Below are 15,232 nucleotides of genomic sequence, written 5' to 3' on the forward strand. Positions count from 1 at the left end.
CTTCTGGAAATCCAACAGATGGAGCACCTCCTACGTTCAGACCATCATTGCCGAGAATTGCTCGTGGAAGGCACTCAGTGTCGTGATTCAAGGCATTGTAAGTTCATTCTGTCGACTCGGTGCTGTTGCTTGGTGGCACAATCCAAAACATATAAGGCGTTATATTGTTGAATGTGTTTCTATACGTATGTTTACCTTTGTACTAATCGTGCAACCCTATTTGAATGTTTTAATGCAGGTATGGGCTCGTTGCTAGACCCTATTATCGACGCGAGCCACCGGTCTTTCGCCACAGCAGTTCAGCGCCGAGCCCTTGGAGTTCTACGACCGCGCCCACAGTTTGGACAGCGACAGGAGTTTCCGGTGACCACGGCTTTGGACCGAGTCGATCAGCACAACCACAGGTAATTATGAATGCACTTGTATTATTCAATCGTATCGAATCTAACGATTTTTCGTCTACCACATTCGTAGGTTGTCGAGGAGTGGCATGCCGTGCTCAGCCGTTTGGCTCACCACGATGCAGCCGTGGTTGGAGCAATGGGACGACGCAGATGAGAACGTGGTCGAGCCGACAGGACCACACACAGACAGCTCTTTCAGGGCTTACCTCACCTAGTACTTGCCTCGGACTCGGGCTCGTTTGGTCTTTCCTGACATGAACCCGCAGCCACACCAGGCGAGTCTTCGGGATGGCTACGCCCAGCACCACGTGGAGGCACTAACTGGCGTGGTGAGTCTCTTCATAGTGTTTGCGAATGGATTCAAATTCATAATATTATTCAGCATGCAAGTAAATTTTCCATTACTAAAATGAATGCAGTTTCGACTTTGCAACATGATGGAGGCGGACTGCTCCGCTTACCTAACGAGGGTGGATCACAGTTCCCCTATGACCCAGGTTGAGCAGAGAGAAGCATGGTCCAGGCACCGTGACCACTTGCATACAGTACTTCACAATTTCGGTAGCTGTGTGGACTATGAAGAGAGCCAAGGATCGTCCCAGGCCTCGACGTCCTTCCCGTGTCCGGCGACGACGCACGAGTCGACCTCTCAGCCAGATCAGGGACACCAGTGGAACACTACTGCAGGTAACGTGGATACTAAATTTAAATAATATCAGTTCTTGCTATACTTTTACTAATCGACACAAACAGGATTCGGTCCCTCTTCTTCCTTCGGCCATACTGGCCATTGGGGCCAACAAGGATCCCACTTCGTCCCACAGCAGGGGATGGGAATGTTTGGAGGGACACCGCCAGTTGGGGGACCGTATCCAGGGATGGGACCGCCGCCATCGACACCAGCCTACCCAGGTTAGCTTATGATTCATATGTCATTTTCTACATGTACAAGTGAACTACAATAGTGTACGCTGACGTGCAAGTTTTTTATGCGTAGGATTCTATCCAGATGCGGGCGTTAGACCTTCTTCCTCAGCACAACTTGGTACATAACACTCTCAATTTTTCACAAAGTTAAGATGCAACATATGTTGGTTCACATTTACATATTACGCAGGGTTCGTCTCAAACACGTTCGTTCCAGATAGCGGTGGCTTCAACTTAGAAGACCTCGACAACTTCACTTCCCACTCACGCCGCGGAGCAAGGTGACCCCGATGTCTTGGGCTCTTCATAGCTAGGAGAAGCACCACTTGGTTACTCTCAGCAGCAGACACCACATCCTTCTTTGCGTCCTCAGTGACAACTAAGGTCTCCGGATCGTCACCTACTCGCAGGGCCATGTCCATGCCCAGCAGAGGGCGATGAGGGTCCGACACCGTCGGGGTGGCTAGATATTGCTTATGTTTGTATCTCGTATGTTTCTTTGTAATGACATAGTGGCCAAACGTTTATGTCTTATGGTAGCAACGATGTTGTCTTCTCGTTGTTATTAACTACTTTTCATGCATACGCCTCTGTTCTCTCGCGCATTTTCCATTACATACGAATTATATACATTGAAACCGTAAACTAACATTTATTTATACACAACAAATGCAAACTTCCGTGTTCAGTACAGCACATATCATAGATCATGTCATGAAATCATCTACATCGTCATCCGAGTTCTCATAGGGTGGTGTTGCACCAGAGTTTGAAGACTTGGACGAATCTCCTCCGGTTCTCTGATCATATCTTGGAGCCAAGGTTTGGGGGGCATAAAATCATCATCGTCGTCATCCCAGTTAACACAAGATGGTGCTGAAGGTGGTGCGTTACGACTGGACGAACCTCTGGTTCCCTGATCAGGTCTTGGAGGCCAAGGGTTGGGGGCATGAAATCATCATCGTCGTCCCAGGTAACACAAGATGGTGCTGCAGGTGGTCGAGTACGACTGGACGAACCTCCGGTTTGCTGATCAGGTCTTGGAGGCCATGGTTTGGGTGGCATGAAATCATCTTGGTCGTCGCCGAGGTTAACAGAAGTTTGTGATGCAGGTGGTGCAGTATGACTTGATAAACTTCCGGATCTCTGTTCATGCAGACGCAAAGTTGTATTACCCGACGATCTTCAGCACTTACTTTGTCTAGTTTGACGCATAGGGCCACCGAAGATTAATACCAATTTATGGAAATTGGGTATTAATTTGTTAATCAACTCCGTGTCCTTAGGAAAATCCATGCATATAAATACATAATAATATTATAGTTTCAAAAAAAAATGAATTAAAAAAAATTAAAGATTAGATCTGAATGAAAGTTACCTTAATGTGTATCTCATACTTTCTAAGAATCCTATAACATTAAGATGATTCGCAAGTTCACATATACGCATGTATACCTTACGGCGTTCTAGCAGGTGTCCCTTTAGATCTTGCGTTGTAATACCATGAAACAGTGTGCAAACTTGAAACCCTAATACTTTGGCCATAACCATCTCTATCGTACCATCCGCAAGTGGATCCAACTTCTTTCTAAACACAAGATCTTTCACGATATCAAGCATTATAGTAGATTTCTCTTCGGTCCAAAAAAACCTCCAAAATTGGAGGCAGCCATGGCGAAATGCTGAAATAACAATAGCTACTATTATTCTAATATTAAGATTCAATATTTCAATATATGAAGATTACTTCTACTCTGATTCATAAGAAAATCACAATGAAAGGTCAAACGTTAATACCTGCAGATCACAGATGCACACTCCGGCAAGGCTTCGCCGCTTTCCTTCTTCTCATCCCTCTCTTTTTTTTCTATTTTTTCTGGAATTTTTTTAGAATAGAATGAGGGGTGAGAGGGGAGGGGTGGTTTAAATAGGGCAACCATGCCCTGTCGCCAGTTGGGGGGGGGGGGGCGGCAACCGGCCCCGTCGTCCCAAGGGCGGGCGACCGGTGCCCCCCCGCGCCCCGGCCCCGCCTGCCCCCCGCGCCATTTGCCCCCTGTCGCCCGTAGGGGGGGGGGGGCGACCGGGCAACGGGCGGCACAGGGGTATATTTGTAATTTATCCAAACGGGCATATATTTTTATTTTTTTTAAATATAGAAATGAAAAAAGCGCACCTAAGGACAAAGCTGCACAGGCCCACAATGTCTCTTTTCTGGGCTCACATGGAACAAGTGCTAGTGAAAGAAACAAGGCACCCTATGGGCCTACAATGTCTCTTTTCTGATGAAATCAGTCTTACCGGTGATGAATAGTAGTTAATGGTCACACCGGTATTAGTATGGACTTCGGAATTTCAATCAAAATTTAGTCAAATTTCAAAAATTTCAGCCGAAACTATGCCTACCGGTCTTACCGGTAGCCTCCATATTTTTGTTTAAAACCAGTAGCTTAAACACTACTAATGGCTTTTGTTCACATTAACTTTTTTTTTTGAAGGGTGTTCACATTAACTCAGGATCTTTCTGGCGAATGTATCGGCACTACAAATCCTTGCATGGATGAATTTGTAAAAATGAAAATACCAATCGAACATTTTTACTCCTGCAGAAATCTAGTTGGACCTCTGAGGATAGATCGTACTGCAAGTTGTTTTTCTCCCATCAACTTGAGAGAGCATATTTTTGAACTCGTTACTTAATCAGAGGACTCAAACAAAAGGTTCTAAATATATTCACGTGCTAAACCCAAGACCTTGTGAAGACTGAAGGCGACAGGCATGTATGGACCAGGTTGGTGAAGGGAGCCTGTATCTGATGAGTACGTTTGTGCACGAGGGATCGCCATGGGTTGTCACTCGTCAGAGGACGGAGGTTCACTCGTCAGAGGACGGAGGTGACGATCTGACATGGTCCCAGCTTAGTGACTTGGGATACGTCGAGTCAGGGAAGGGAGAGAGAAAAAATACTGTGCGCTACACTATACCACGCGTATACAGCTAAAAATTGTATTGCAGAAACTCTATATTTATTTTAAGCCTTTTCTATAAATATTATATGCAAACAGATAAACATGTAAGACACCCTTATTACAGTAGTTTTGATGATAAAATAATGGTACTCATTTCACTTTACTTTTGAATGAAAATGAATAGTGTTTGTTCAAAGTTTGAGAAAAAAAGCTAATAACAAATATTATAGAACAGACTACAGACTGAATATGTAATTTTTTTGATAACGAGCATCATAAATAGTCCTCTAAGACATGCACAAAAAAAATTGTATGTAATAGTATGGAGATTGGTAATGTGCAGGAAGATTGGTCCTGTGGTGATGGTCCTGCAATTACAAAGTTATACAGCTGGGGATTCCTTTCCTACTCGTTCACATCTCCACGCGAACGTTGTGCCAAGAGCGAAACATTGTGCAAACCAAGCGTAGCTCATCGGTTATTAAGATTCATGCGGTGGAACCTGCCCATCTGGTTCGAGTCCTTGACTTGCATGGGTGCTTGCATTTTTTTGAATTTATTCTAAAATTTAACGGGCGCTACTTTTTCTAGTGGCAGGCGATTTGCTTATTAATAACGAGGCGCCTATGGTGATTTCAAGGATCTACCTTCTCAGTCTTTCAGATGTGCTTGTAGGCTATCGTGTGCGTGCATTCATAGGGTTGCATGCGTGTTTGTAAATGTCTGCATATTGTATTTCAGAAAAAATATGAGTCCCACCTTATCTGGAGCGGCAGAGAAAATGTCCTCATAATTTATGCGCTTGTTAGCATTTCAATTCACAGACAATGCTGATATTTCGATCGACTATCGTTTTACGTCAAGTGCGTGACAAGGAGCACGTGTTCTGCGAGGGTGACGGTGAGCACGTTTTTTAAATCCTAAACGATGGGCAAATAGGTCATTTCGTTCTTTCCCCGACCTCTATATAACGCATGCAGATGCAGTCTACATTCCACGCACCATTACAGCCACTGAAATCAATCTAAGCATCTCTCCTTCTCTCTGATCAACCACAGCTTCTGGTATGGTCTTGTTACATCCCCAGTAGGAGTATTATATTATTTCCTCGCTCTCTTCAATTTATCCATTTGTTAACGGTTGCTATGTTACATTTCTCTCGAGATGCTATTTATGTACAGTAGTTCATTTCAAACGTTTACGTATTAGCTAGTGGCAACTTTTCCCTTCCAGAAGACAGAATCACAGAAATCCATAAGGCTCGGAAACTGTCAGCATATTTTTGCAATTTCATTATTTCTACCGTTTTACGATTTCTCTAGAATCTGTGAGAAAAAGGGATGTGCGATGCACTTTTTCTGGAAAAAAATAAGAAAAAGAATGGTAGGAACTGATATATTTTCCAAGTTAACGCAATTGTATGGATAGAACATACCGGCAAAATAGCAATTTTGGTCCCTCAACTTTATGGTAAGAGTTAAATTTATCCCTCAACTTTCAAATTGACCAATATAGTCCCTCAATTTTCTTTTTAGGGTCATAATTGTCCTTATGCTGATATTATACACCATAATATTATGAGATAAATGCGAAAAGTCCTTTTCACCCTTGGCTTGTTCCCCTCCTTAATTTCTACTCTTTATGCACCCGCAATACAATGCGATGCATGGATAAATAAAATTATATATTCCAATTTAACACTTGTGATGTTCAGCTCCTAAATGCATTGATGCTCATGCCACTACACTGATTTGCTGATTTGCTTGCAAACCAAATATTTTTTTAGTAATAATAAACTGTTGAGGAATTTAGAAGGAGGAGAAGACAAGGGTAAAAAGGACTTTTTGCATAAGTCTCATATTATTATGGAGTATAGTACAAGGATAAGTTTGACCAAAAATGAAAGTTGAGGCATTATATTGGACTATCCAAAAGTTGAGGGACGAACTTAACCATCAGATCAAAATTGAGGGAGCAAAACGTCTATTTTGCCGAACATATATTTAACTGAAGATTTGTGGCAGACCTATGTGGTGAAAACGAGCCAATAATGCAAGTGCTGAAAATTTAAAGAGGTCGTTACAAGCGTTGAAATCATAGCTTAGAACATTTTCAAACACAGCTTACAACAAATCCAAAAGGCATTTAGTACTCGAATTTTAATTGTCCGACACTTGACCCATTTTCTGCCAACATGTCCTCCAGTCCACTTTCGATTTCACCAAACCATCTTACTGTGTCTTTGGACGACAGGCCATCACGCACTTCGGCACTTGCCTACCATGGCCAAGAACTACGGCCAGCTCTACAACATCCTCGGCTGGGGTGAGCCCTACTTCACGGTGAACTCCAAGGGCCACCTCTGCGCTAAGCCCCATGGCCGCGAGACGGCGCAGGGGCAGGAGATCGTGCACTCCGTCATCGAGGAGGTCTTGGCGGGCACGACCAGCGACAACAAGAAAGTCCAGTTCCCCATGATCCTCCGCTTCCCCGACGTGCTCAAGGTCCGGCTCGACTCGCTCCACGCCGCGTTCAAGGACGCCATCGCCACCACCGGGTACAGGAACAGGTACCAGGGCGTGTAACCGATCAAGGTGAACCAGAACAAGGACGTGATCCTGGACCTCGTCAGGTTTGGCTACGACGAGAGCTACGGCCTCGAGGCCGGCTCCAAGCCAGAGTTGCTCGTCGCCATGGGCTGCCTTGCCAAGGCCAAGCCCGGAGCCTACTTGGTGTGCAATGGCTACAAGGACGCGGATTTCATCGTGCTCGCGCTATCGGCGCGCGCCATGGGGCTCAACTGCATCATCGTCATAGGCGGAGCTTCGTTAGGGCCAAAGGGGGCCATCATCGTGCTGGAGATGGAGGAGGACTTCGATCAAGCTCCGCCAGTGATCATCGTGCTGGAGATGGAGGAGGAGCTTGACATTGTCGTCGAGCAGAGCGCCAAGTTCGGCGTCGAGCCGGCCATTGGCATCCGGGCCAAGCTCCTCACCAAGATACCGGGCCACTTCGGGTCGACCGCCGGCAAGCGCGGCAAGTTCGGGCTCCTCGAGGACAAGATCTACGGCGTCGCCGAGCGGCTCAGGGAGATGGGCAAGTTGGACTGGCTCACGATGCTCCACTTCCACATCGGCTCCATGATCCCGACCACGGAGATTGTGCGCGAGGCTGTCGGCGAGGCCGCCGGCATCTAATGCAACCTGGTGAGCCGGTACGGCGCGCCGATGACTGTGCTGGACTGCGGCGGTGGGCTCGGGGTCGACTACGACGGGACCCGGTCGAGCGACTCCGACATGTCGGTAGCATACGGGCTGGAGGAGTACGCGACCAGCGTCGTGGAGGCGGCGCGGCTCCGGTGCGACCACAGCGGCGTCGCGCACCCGGTGCTGTGCACCGAGAGTGGCCGTGCCATGGTGACGCACCACTCCATGATCATCCTCGAGGCGCTGTCGGCGATCCCGGAGCCGCTAGAGGACGAGACCTGCGACCAGCTGATGAGCAAGATCCAGGACCTTTCTTCGAAGCAGCCGAGGATGGCAGCCACCAACGGCGACGGCGCAGGCTTGTACTCGCAGGCCGTCGAGCTCCAGAAGCAGGTGAAAGTGATCGGGTGCTCTAGCCTAAGAGGGGGGTGAATTAGGCAATAATAAAAACCTTGACCTATGGCTCCAATTAGTTTGCACAAAACTTAAACTTAAACATGCTATCTAGATGTGCAATTAGGTTGTTCTAGTGTGAAACCTCTATCCCAAATGAGTTTAGCAACCTATAGTCTTTCCTATCAAGAAACTATTCTATGAAAGTAAAAGTACACAAATTGCTAGTAGAAATGCGGAAGCTTAATGAGCGGGATAGGAGATAGCAAACTCTTGACGCGGGTGTTTATCTCGTGGTTCGGTTAGCCACAAAGGCACACCTACATCCACGTTGTTGTAGCACTTACTAAGAGTATTGCTACTCGGCCACCAAGTCTCTTCCGTGAACACAATCACGGTCACCTTGGCCCTGGGTTCTACTAAGGAGCTTCTCCATAAAGGATGGGGGTCTCCACGTCCCCCGCACAAAGATGTCGTCGCCGCTCCACACCAAGTCGGAGGGTCAATGATGTTGCCGGCGAGCCTTCAAAGCTCCGAGGTGCCGGCGCACCAAGCTCTTGTTTTGGTTCACTAGAGAACCACAGCACAAAGGCTCAAGGCCTTGCAATCTCACTCACAAAGAGCTAATCCTTTACACAACACTCTCAAAGTGTGCTAAGGGCTAAGAATATAATCTTGATGCTCTTGTATGGCTTGGAGATGTTCTTGGGTGTGTGTGGGATGTCCAGCCACTCCAGCAATCTTCAAATGGCCAGGGTGAGGCGTATATATAGGCCACCAAGTCTTGTAGCCATTGCTCCAACGGTCAGCAGAAAATCTACGTATCATCGGATGAACCGATGCCTCTGACTGGGGTAGCGTCGGTTCATCCGGTCACTCTAAGACACGAAGTAGCCGTTGAACTTCTGACTGGTGACACAGTGACCACCGGTTGAACCGATGCTTGCCCGTCGGTTAAATCGGTCACTCACAGCCTTCTTCTCTTCTGCTGACGTCAATGCACCGACGCAATACTCCGATGCACCGTCGGTTGAACCGGTGCTGAAGAAACTTCTCCTGGGCACTTGACATCGTCTCTGGTACACAGTACGCCCAATGCACCGATGCCTTTTCTTGGACTGTTGGTTCAACCGGTGCCTATAGGCTGACTTGGCTTCGATTCCCTCCTGCACCGAACATCATAGCGTCGGTTCTTCCGACAAGCGTCGGATGCACCGATGCTTAGGCATCGGTTCTTCCGGTGCTCCTGAACCCCCGTAGGGGCGGCCCTTCGGGCCTTACTACGCCTATCTTCTCTTTCTCTTTGTCATCACTTGAACCTAAAAGCTTGAGAATGGTCATCTTAACAATCATATTAGTCCAAGTGTTGTGTTGTCATTCTATCACCAAAATCACTCGAAATGCCATAAATGGTGCCATGTTCGTTTCAGCAGGGCATCGAGATGTACAAGCTGGCCAAGAAGATGTGCAAGAGGATGACCAGCGACTCTAGCACCATCTACAACTACCACATGAACCTCTTCGTGTTCTCGCTGGTGGCCGACTACTGGGGCGTCGGGCAGCTCTTCCCAATGATGCCGGTGAGCCGACTGGACGAGCGGCCGACGCTGAGGGGAACGCACGTCGACATAACCTGCGACAGCGATGGCAAGATTAACAAGTTCATCGGCAGCGTCGAGACGCTGCCGCTGCACCCACGACCCGGAGCGCGGCGCCTACTATGTGGCCGTGCTCCTATCCGGGTCGTAGCAGGAGGCACTGGCTTGCAAGCACAACCTGTTCAGCGGCCCGACCCTCGTGGGCGTCGAGGGTGGCAGCGGCGGCAACGGCGCCTTCAAGGTCGTATCCGTCGAGATGGGCCCGACGACGGAGGAGATCATGGGCACCATGAGGTTTGACGTCTGGGAAGACATTGCCAGCGCCGTCGAGGAGCTCGCTGTTAGTATTCATCTCCACCAGTTGGCCCAACGGCGAACCGGGCTCTTAATTCGCATCCTGATCGGGGACGCCTAGCCCAAAAGATGGCTGGTGGGCCCCCGTCACGCAGTGCCATATATAGAGGAGGTGGGGACTGTGGCATAGGTGATGAGGTTCATCGCCGCCACTCACTACGGTTCCCACACCTTGATACCCTAATCCGATCTAGAGAGGGGGCGCTGCTGCGGCAGGAAGCCTATCTACGCCAATGTCCTCGCCACAGCGAGGATGTCCCCATCGCCGGACGCCACCGCTCCGTACTACACATCGCTGTCCCTGCACCAGGTCGACCTCGACGACTCCAGCGCGTCCGACGGCTTCATAGAGGTAACTGAGGCTATAGAGAAGGTTTTCTTCTACAGAAAGTAAGTTTTCCCTCTCGATCTATCTCCTAGTCGATCCAAAGAAACTAACAATGGTATCAAGAGCCAGGTCTACAGAGTAGATCGACATGAGAAAAAGGATTTGTTCGCGAATCGAAAGAAACAGAAACAAAAGAAAGCAATTCGATCTTGAATCGATGTTGAAAGAAGAAAAGAAAAGACCCGTACCCTAACCCTACGGAAGAAAAGGACCGACGGGATCTAGATGGTACTTGCGCCACCGGTCACCGCCGCCGGCGGTCGCTCGACGCCGTGCAGGAAAGAGGAACAGAGGCGCCGGTGCAATGCTCCGTGCCACCCAAACGCGAAAGACGAGCCGAGCCGCCGCAGCCACTGAGTCGCCGACGCTCGGATCGAAGGGCGACCTAGCGAGGCCGCTCGACGGCGGCGTGCTCACCCTCGGGCGAGCGCGCATGACGGCGAGAAGCCGCACGGGGGCCACCATCCCTTCCGGAACCCACAAGCGCGACCGAGCAAGCCAAGCCGAGTTGAGGCGCTCCACTGCGGCCAGAGGCCACCGCTCCTCCGCTTGTCTGCGTGCGGCGGCTGTGAGCAAGCAGAAAGAAAGAAGAGAAGGACCAGGCTTGCGCGCGGCCATGGCAAGGCCATGGCTCGGCGGCCCGAGGCCGCCGGCGGTGCCGCCGACAATCGAGCCGAGAAAGAAGGGGAACGATGCTAGGGTTTGAGGACCCGGTCGCTGGGTGCAATTTATTCAAGGCGAAACTCGCGGAGCACCGTCCGATTCGAATCAACGGTGCAGATCGTGTCGAGCACAGTAGGCCGCCTGGAGGCCAAAGCAGCCCGTGCGCCGGGTGAGCTGCCGAGTTGGGCCAAGGCCCAAGCGCGCGCGAAACGGGCCGACTGCGGCCTGGGACATGAGGCGCGGCGTGTTGGGCCGAGCGGGGCTGCGCGCGGGTGCGCTGCCGGGCTGGCTGTGCGCGAAGCGCACCCACGGGCCTGCAGGCAAATTCTAAGGCTGGACCTCAAACACAGTAAAAAGCAAAGTTTCTCTAATTTCAAAAGCACTTCTTTATAGAATCTTGTATAGTCTTTTATCTCTATTCAAATTTGAACCAACGAGATAATTTGTCTTAGAGAATAGTAAAGTTTAAAGTGTTTTTGCTTCTGAAATTGAGTAACCTTTCATGTTTCCGCTGCAAAGTAAAAGTTTCATCATCTATTTAAATTGGAACCAACGGGAAAATTTAAATAGAGTAGTAGAAAGATAATAATTTAAAGTTAAATTATGGTATTGTTATTTTCTGACCAACGTTGATAATAGCAGTATTATAATTTTATTATGAGTTTAAATTCAAGGTTAATCTCCGACAAATTTTGCATCAAAGTGATCAATATTTCAGAGAATACATAAAGACAGAGAATTGGTTCTGTAAGAAAGAAAAGTTCTCCGCTGCAATAAAGAAAGATAAACTCAGATGAGTTTTTCCCTGTGGGAAAAGGCAGCCTCTAAGTTTAAGGTTAAGAAAAGCTTCCGCTGTTGTAAGTCAAAGAAAGATTGTTTTGGCACCATTTTGCCATTGTAAGTGTCAAGTTGAGCATTAGTTTGCTCTTAAAAGAAACGAAATTTAAAGTTTATTATGATGCTGTCATTTTCTGACCAAAGTTGATGATGGCAATATTATAATTTTTATTCTAGTCATGTATTCTGTTTCTGCCCAACGGTGATATAGAATTGAAAGTAAAGGAAACTTGTATATTTTAATTTTGACCAACGTTAAATTAAGATATACAATTCTTCCCAAGTAGATAGAAATTACAGATAAAGTTTTGAGGTTACTCAGCTGTATAGTTGAGGTTAAGAGAAAAGTGCTTGTTCCATTCTGACTTTTAGTTTATATGGAAAAGAGATGCAACTTATTCAGAAAGTTTTTTTTTGGTTTTTCTCTCACTAAAGTTTTTTTGTAATATAGAGATTTGTTAAATTTTCTGATTAAATTAGAACCAACAGGAAGAATTAATCAGAAAATAAAGTATATATGCATATTTTAGTCATTGTGACCAAAGTTTCTTCATCCTTCAACAACAGTAAAGATAATTGTTGAAATGAGTTTGACACATGTTCAATTTGACCAACGTTGAATTAAACATGTGTTACCAATGCATTTATAGTTTATTACCGCAAGTCGGAAAAGTTTTGCCACTTGTGCCATTCATATCCTGCATGACAGGGAAAGTTTTTGTGATGACTCACGTGCGACATGAGTATCACATAAAAGTGAAGAAATTTAGGGGAGCTTTTAAAGTTATCCCAACAATTCTCATGCACTACTATAGTGGCATGTTGGATAGTGACTTGAAAAGAATCGAAGGACAAAAAGAAAGTTGTATGCGAACCAAGATTGCAAGCATGACTTGCAAAAGTATAGCAAAATGAAGAACTTGATGAGTTCTTGAAAGTGCAACAAATCAAGAACTCTGAGGAGCTCTTGAAAAGGAACGAGGAAATGGTACTCCCATTATTTTGTATGACTTGGTCATATGAGTAAAGTTTTAGTAATGAAATGCTCCTCGTTCGCAAGTGTTAAAAATAGTTTCGAAATTATGGCAACAAAGTTTGTGCCATATTTCGAGGGGGAGAAAGATTAGAAAGACAAGAAAGATTAAAATTTAGAGAGAATTTCCCTGCAAAGTTAAATGCGATGCATTTTTAAAAGCAAATATGATCTATTAAAGTGAATATGACCGACCGAAAAAGGAGTACAACGGTCATAATGTTGATATCCCAACCATAAAAATAAGCAAGATTCTTAGAGTTTTTCAGCACTAAATAGGAAGAAAAGAAAGTTGAGCCTCAAAACACCCTTTGAGGCTTGTAAAGAACAAACCCAAACAAAAGTTTGAAGATATTCCATCTTTGCAATAGATGGGATAATCTGGGGGAGTAAAGTATGTCAAGAACTAAGGCTTGAAGAGAAGTGTGACTGTATGTTCACTCCTATGATTCAAGCACTGAAATTGTCTCAACATATGTTTTCACGTTGTATGAATGTCATAAATTGAGTTGTCTCATTCATCGTCGTGGCGAAGCAATGGAAGATATAATGAGACCTAAAAGTTCCAAATTTATTTTGGAACATAGAATAAGTTCCTAATGGAGTCAACACAGTAGGTTATAATGGGTCTACAAGATTGAAACGTGACTCCGGAGGGAGCATGGAAAGTTGCTAAGCGCGACTTGTGGCAAAAGTCTTTATGCAAATAATGAGACATTTTATGCAATCTCATGAAAGGATTCTTTTAGAATCATAATGACATTGGTGCATACTACTTTTAGGATCGTATTAGATGTATGTTGGAACAATATCTCCTAACAGAGATTTGTGCGAGAAAGTATGTACATGACATAACCAAATGGTTTTGTTGTGGAAAGAAAAGAACATTAGAATATCACCTGATGAAATCAGACCACAGAACATTGGCCTCTAAAGTTTTGTGAGAATAAAATTTTTGAGTTTTAAGTAAAGGTCAAGATGACAAATTGCAAATATGCAAAGTTTAAAGATGAGAAATTCTTTTTCCCGCAAAGTTCAAAGAAGGTTATTATGACCTCTAGTTTTGATAAGAATAATCTCGGTGAAGAGCCATTCACTCTAGGAAAGAAAATTCACCAGGATAAAAGAAAAGGGGGTATCAGGACTATCGCAGAAAGCATACTTAGAAAAGAGTTCTAAAGATATATAGTATGCATGTGAGTAAGTCTACACCTGTCCTATTGTCAAGGGTAATAATTTTGGAATTTTCAGAATTCCAGGAACCGTTATATGATCGATCAAAAGGAAAAGGTTCCATGTGCTTCAGCTGTTGGACGCGAAATTAGTGCTCAAAAGAATTTACCCTGACATAGTGCGTATCCGGGACATTTTGGCAGAAGTCCAGTCCAGCAATAGATCACTGGAATGGAGTTATAGAATGTTTTGCAATTTTGCAAAATATTGTCAGCCTCATGCTAAGTAAGAAAGGAACATGTACTCTCAAAAGGATGTGAGTAAAAGGAATTAAGTTTTGGCGAGATGTTTAGTGAAGCCCACAGTAGTAGCTAACACTCGCTCTTGGAGTTTTATTATGGAAAAGCTCCAAAGCAAAATAGTTGTGATTCATGGGTTGTGTACCCAAAGTTTGGCATTATATGAGGCTACAGGACAGGCAAAATGGTTAAGAAAACCATTACCCGGAATTGATAATGGTAGACAACAGCAATATACCATTCGAATATTTTCACTCATATGGCAATATGTTAAGTGTGCTGCCAAACACATTGACAATGGCTTATATGTTGCAAAGGAGAAAATTCAGAATCATATAAAATCATGGAGCACCAAAGTATCAAACAAGTGTTTGCGGATCCTCTTACCAAAAGGCCTACCGCCCAAGTCGACATGGGTTTTACGGGAGGCCTATGATTTCTGGATTACTAAAGGGCCCAAAGAAAGGTTGAGGTCTTGTTTCAATACAGAAAGATGCATTGTGGCTGTTAATCTGATGGTAAGTGATAACTGTTATGACGAAGCACGCCCTACGTACCGATCTGCAATGAGATGAGGACCGAAAGCAAAGCAAGTAAAGAAAAGTAAAGAATTAAGTTCAAGTTGAGAAGTTCAAAAGTGTAAGGTGAGATCAAGGGGAAGAATGTTAGTATTGATCTCCACCAGTTGGCCCAATGACGAACTGGGCCCTTGACTCGCGTCCTGATTGGAGACGCCCAGCCCAAAAGATGGCTGGTGGCCCCCCGTCACGCAGTGCCATATATAGAGGAAGTGGGGACTGTGGCATAGGTGATGAGGTTCGTCGCCGCCACTCACTACGGTTCCCACACCTTGATACCCTAATCCGATCTAGAGAGGGGGCGCTGCTGCGGCGGGAAGCCTATCTACGCCAACGTCCTCTCCACAGCGAGGATGTCCCCGTCGCCAGACGCCACCGCCCCGTACTACACGTCGCTGTCCCTGCACCAGGTC

At 46.0% G+C, this 15,232-nt stretch overlaps 1 protein-coding gene and 1 pseudogene across 1 annotated transcript; both read left to right on the forward strand.

Annotated features, from left to right (window-relative positions):
• Positions 1 to 482: 482 nt before the first annotated feature.
• LOC120713326 lies at positions 483 to 1,616 on the forward strand. Its single transcript, XM_039999309.1, has 5 exons — positions 483 to 733; positions 824 to 1,091; positions 1,158 to 1,316; positions 1,402 to 1,449; positions 1,522 to 1,616. The coding sequence occupies exons 1-5, from the start codon at positions 659 to 661 to the stop codon at positions 1,614 to 1,616; spliced, it is 645 nt and encodes a 214-aa protein (XP_039855243.1). The 5' UTR covers positions 483 to 658.
• Positions 1,617 to 5,300: 3,684 nt separating this feature from the next.
• On the forward strand, positions 5,301 to 12,208 carry LOC120712009 (annotated as a pseudogene).
• The last annotated feature ends 3,024 nt before the right edge of the window (positions 12,209 to 15,232 follow it).

This window comes from Panicum virgatum, chromosome 6K, assembly GCF_016808335.1.
Source record: "Panicum virgatum strain AP13 chromosome 6K, P.virgatum_v5, whole genome shotgun sequence".
NCBI lineage: Eukaryota > Viridiplantae > Streptophyta > Magnoliopsida > Poales > Poaceae > Panicum > Panicum virgatum.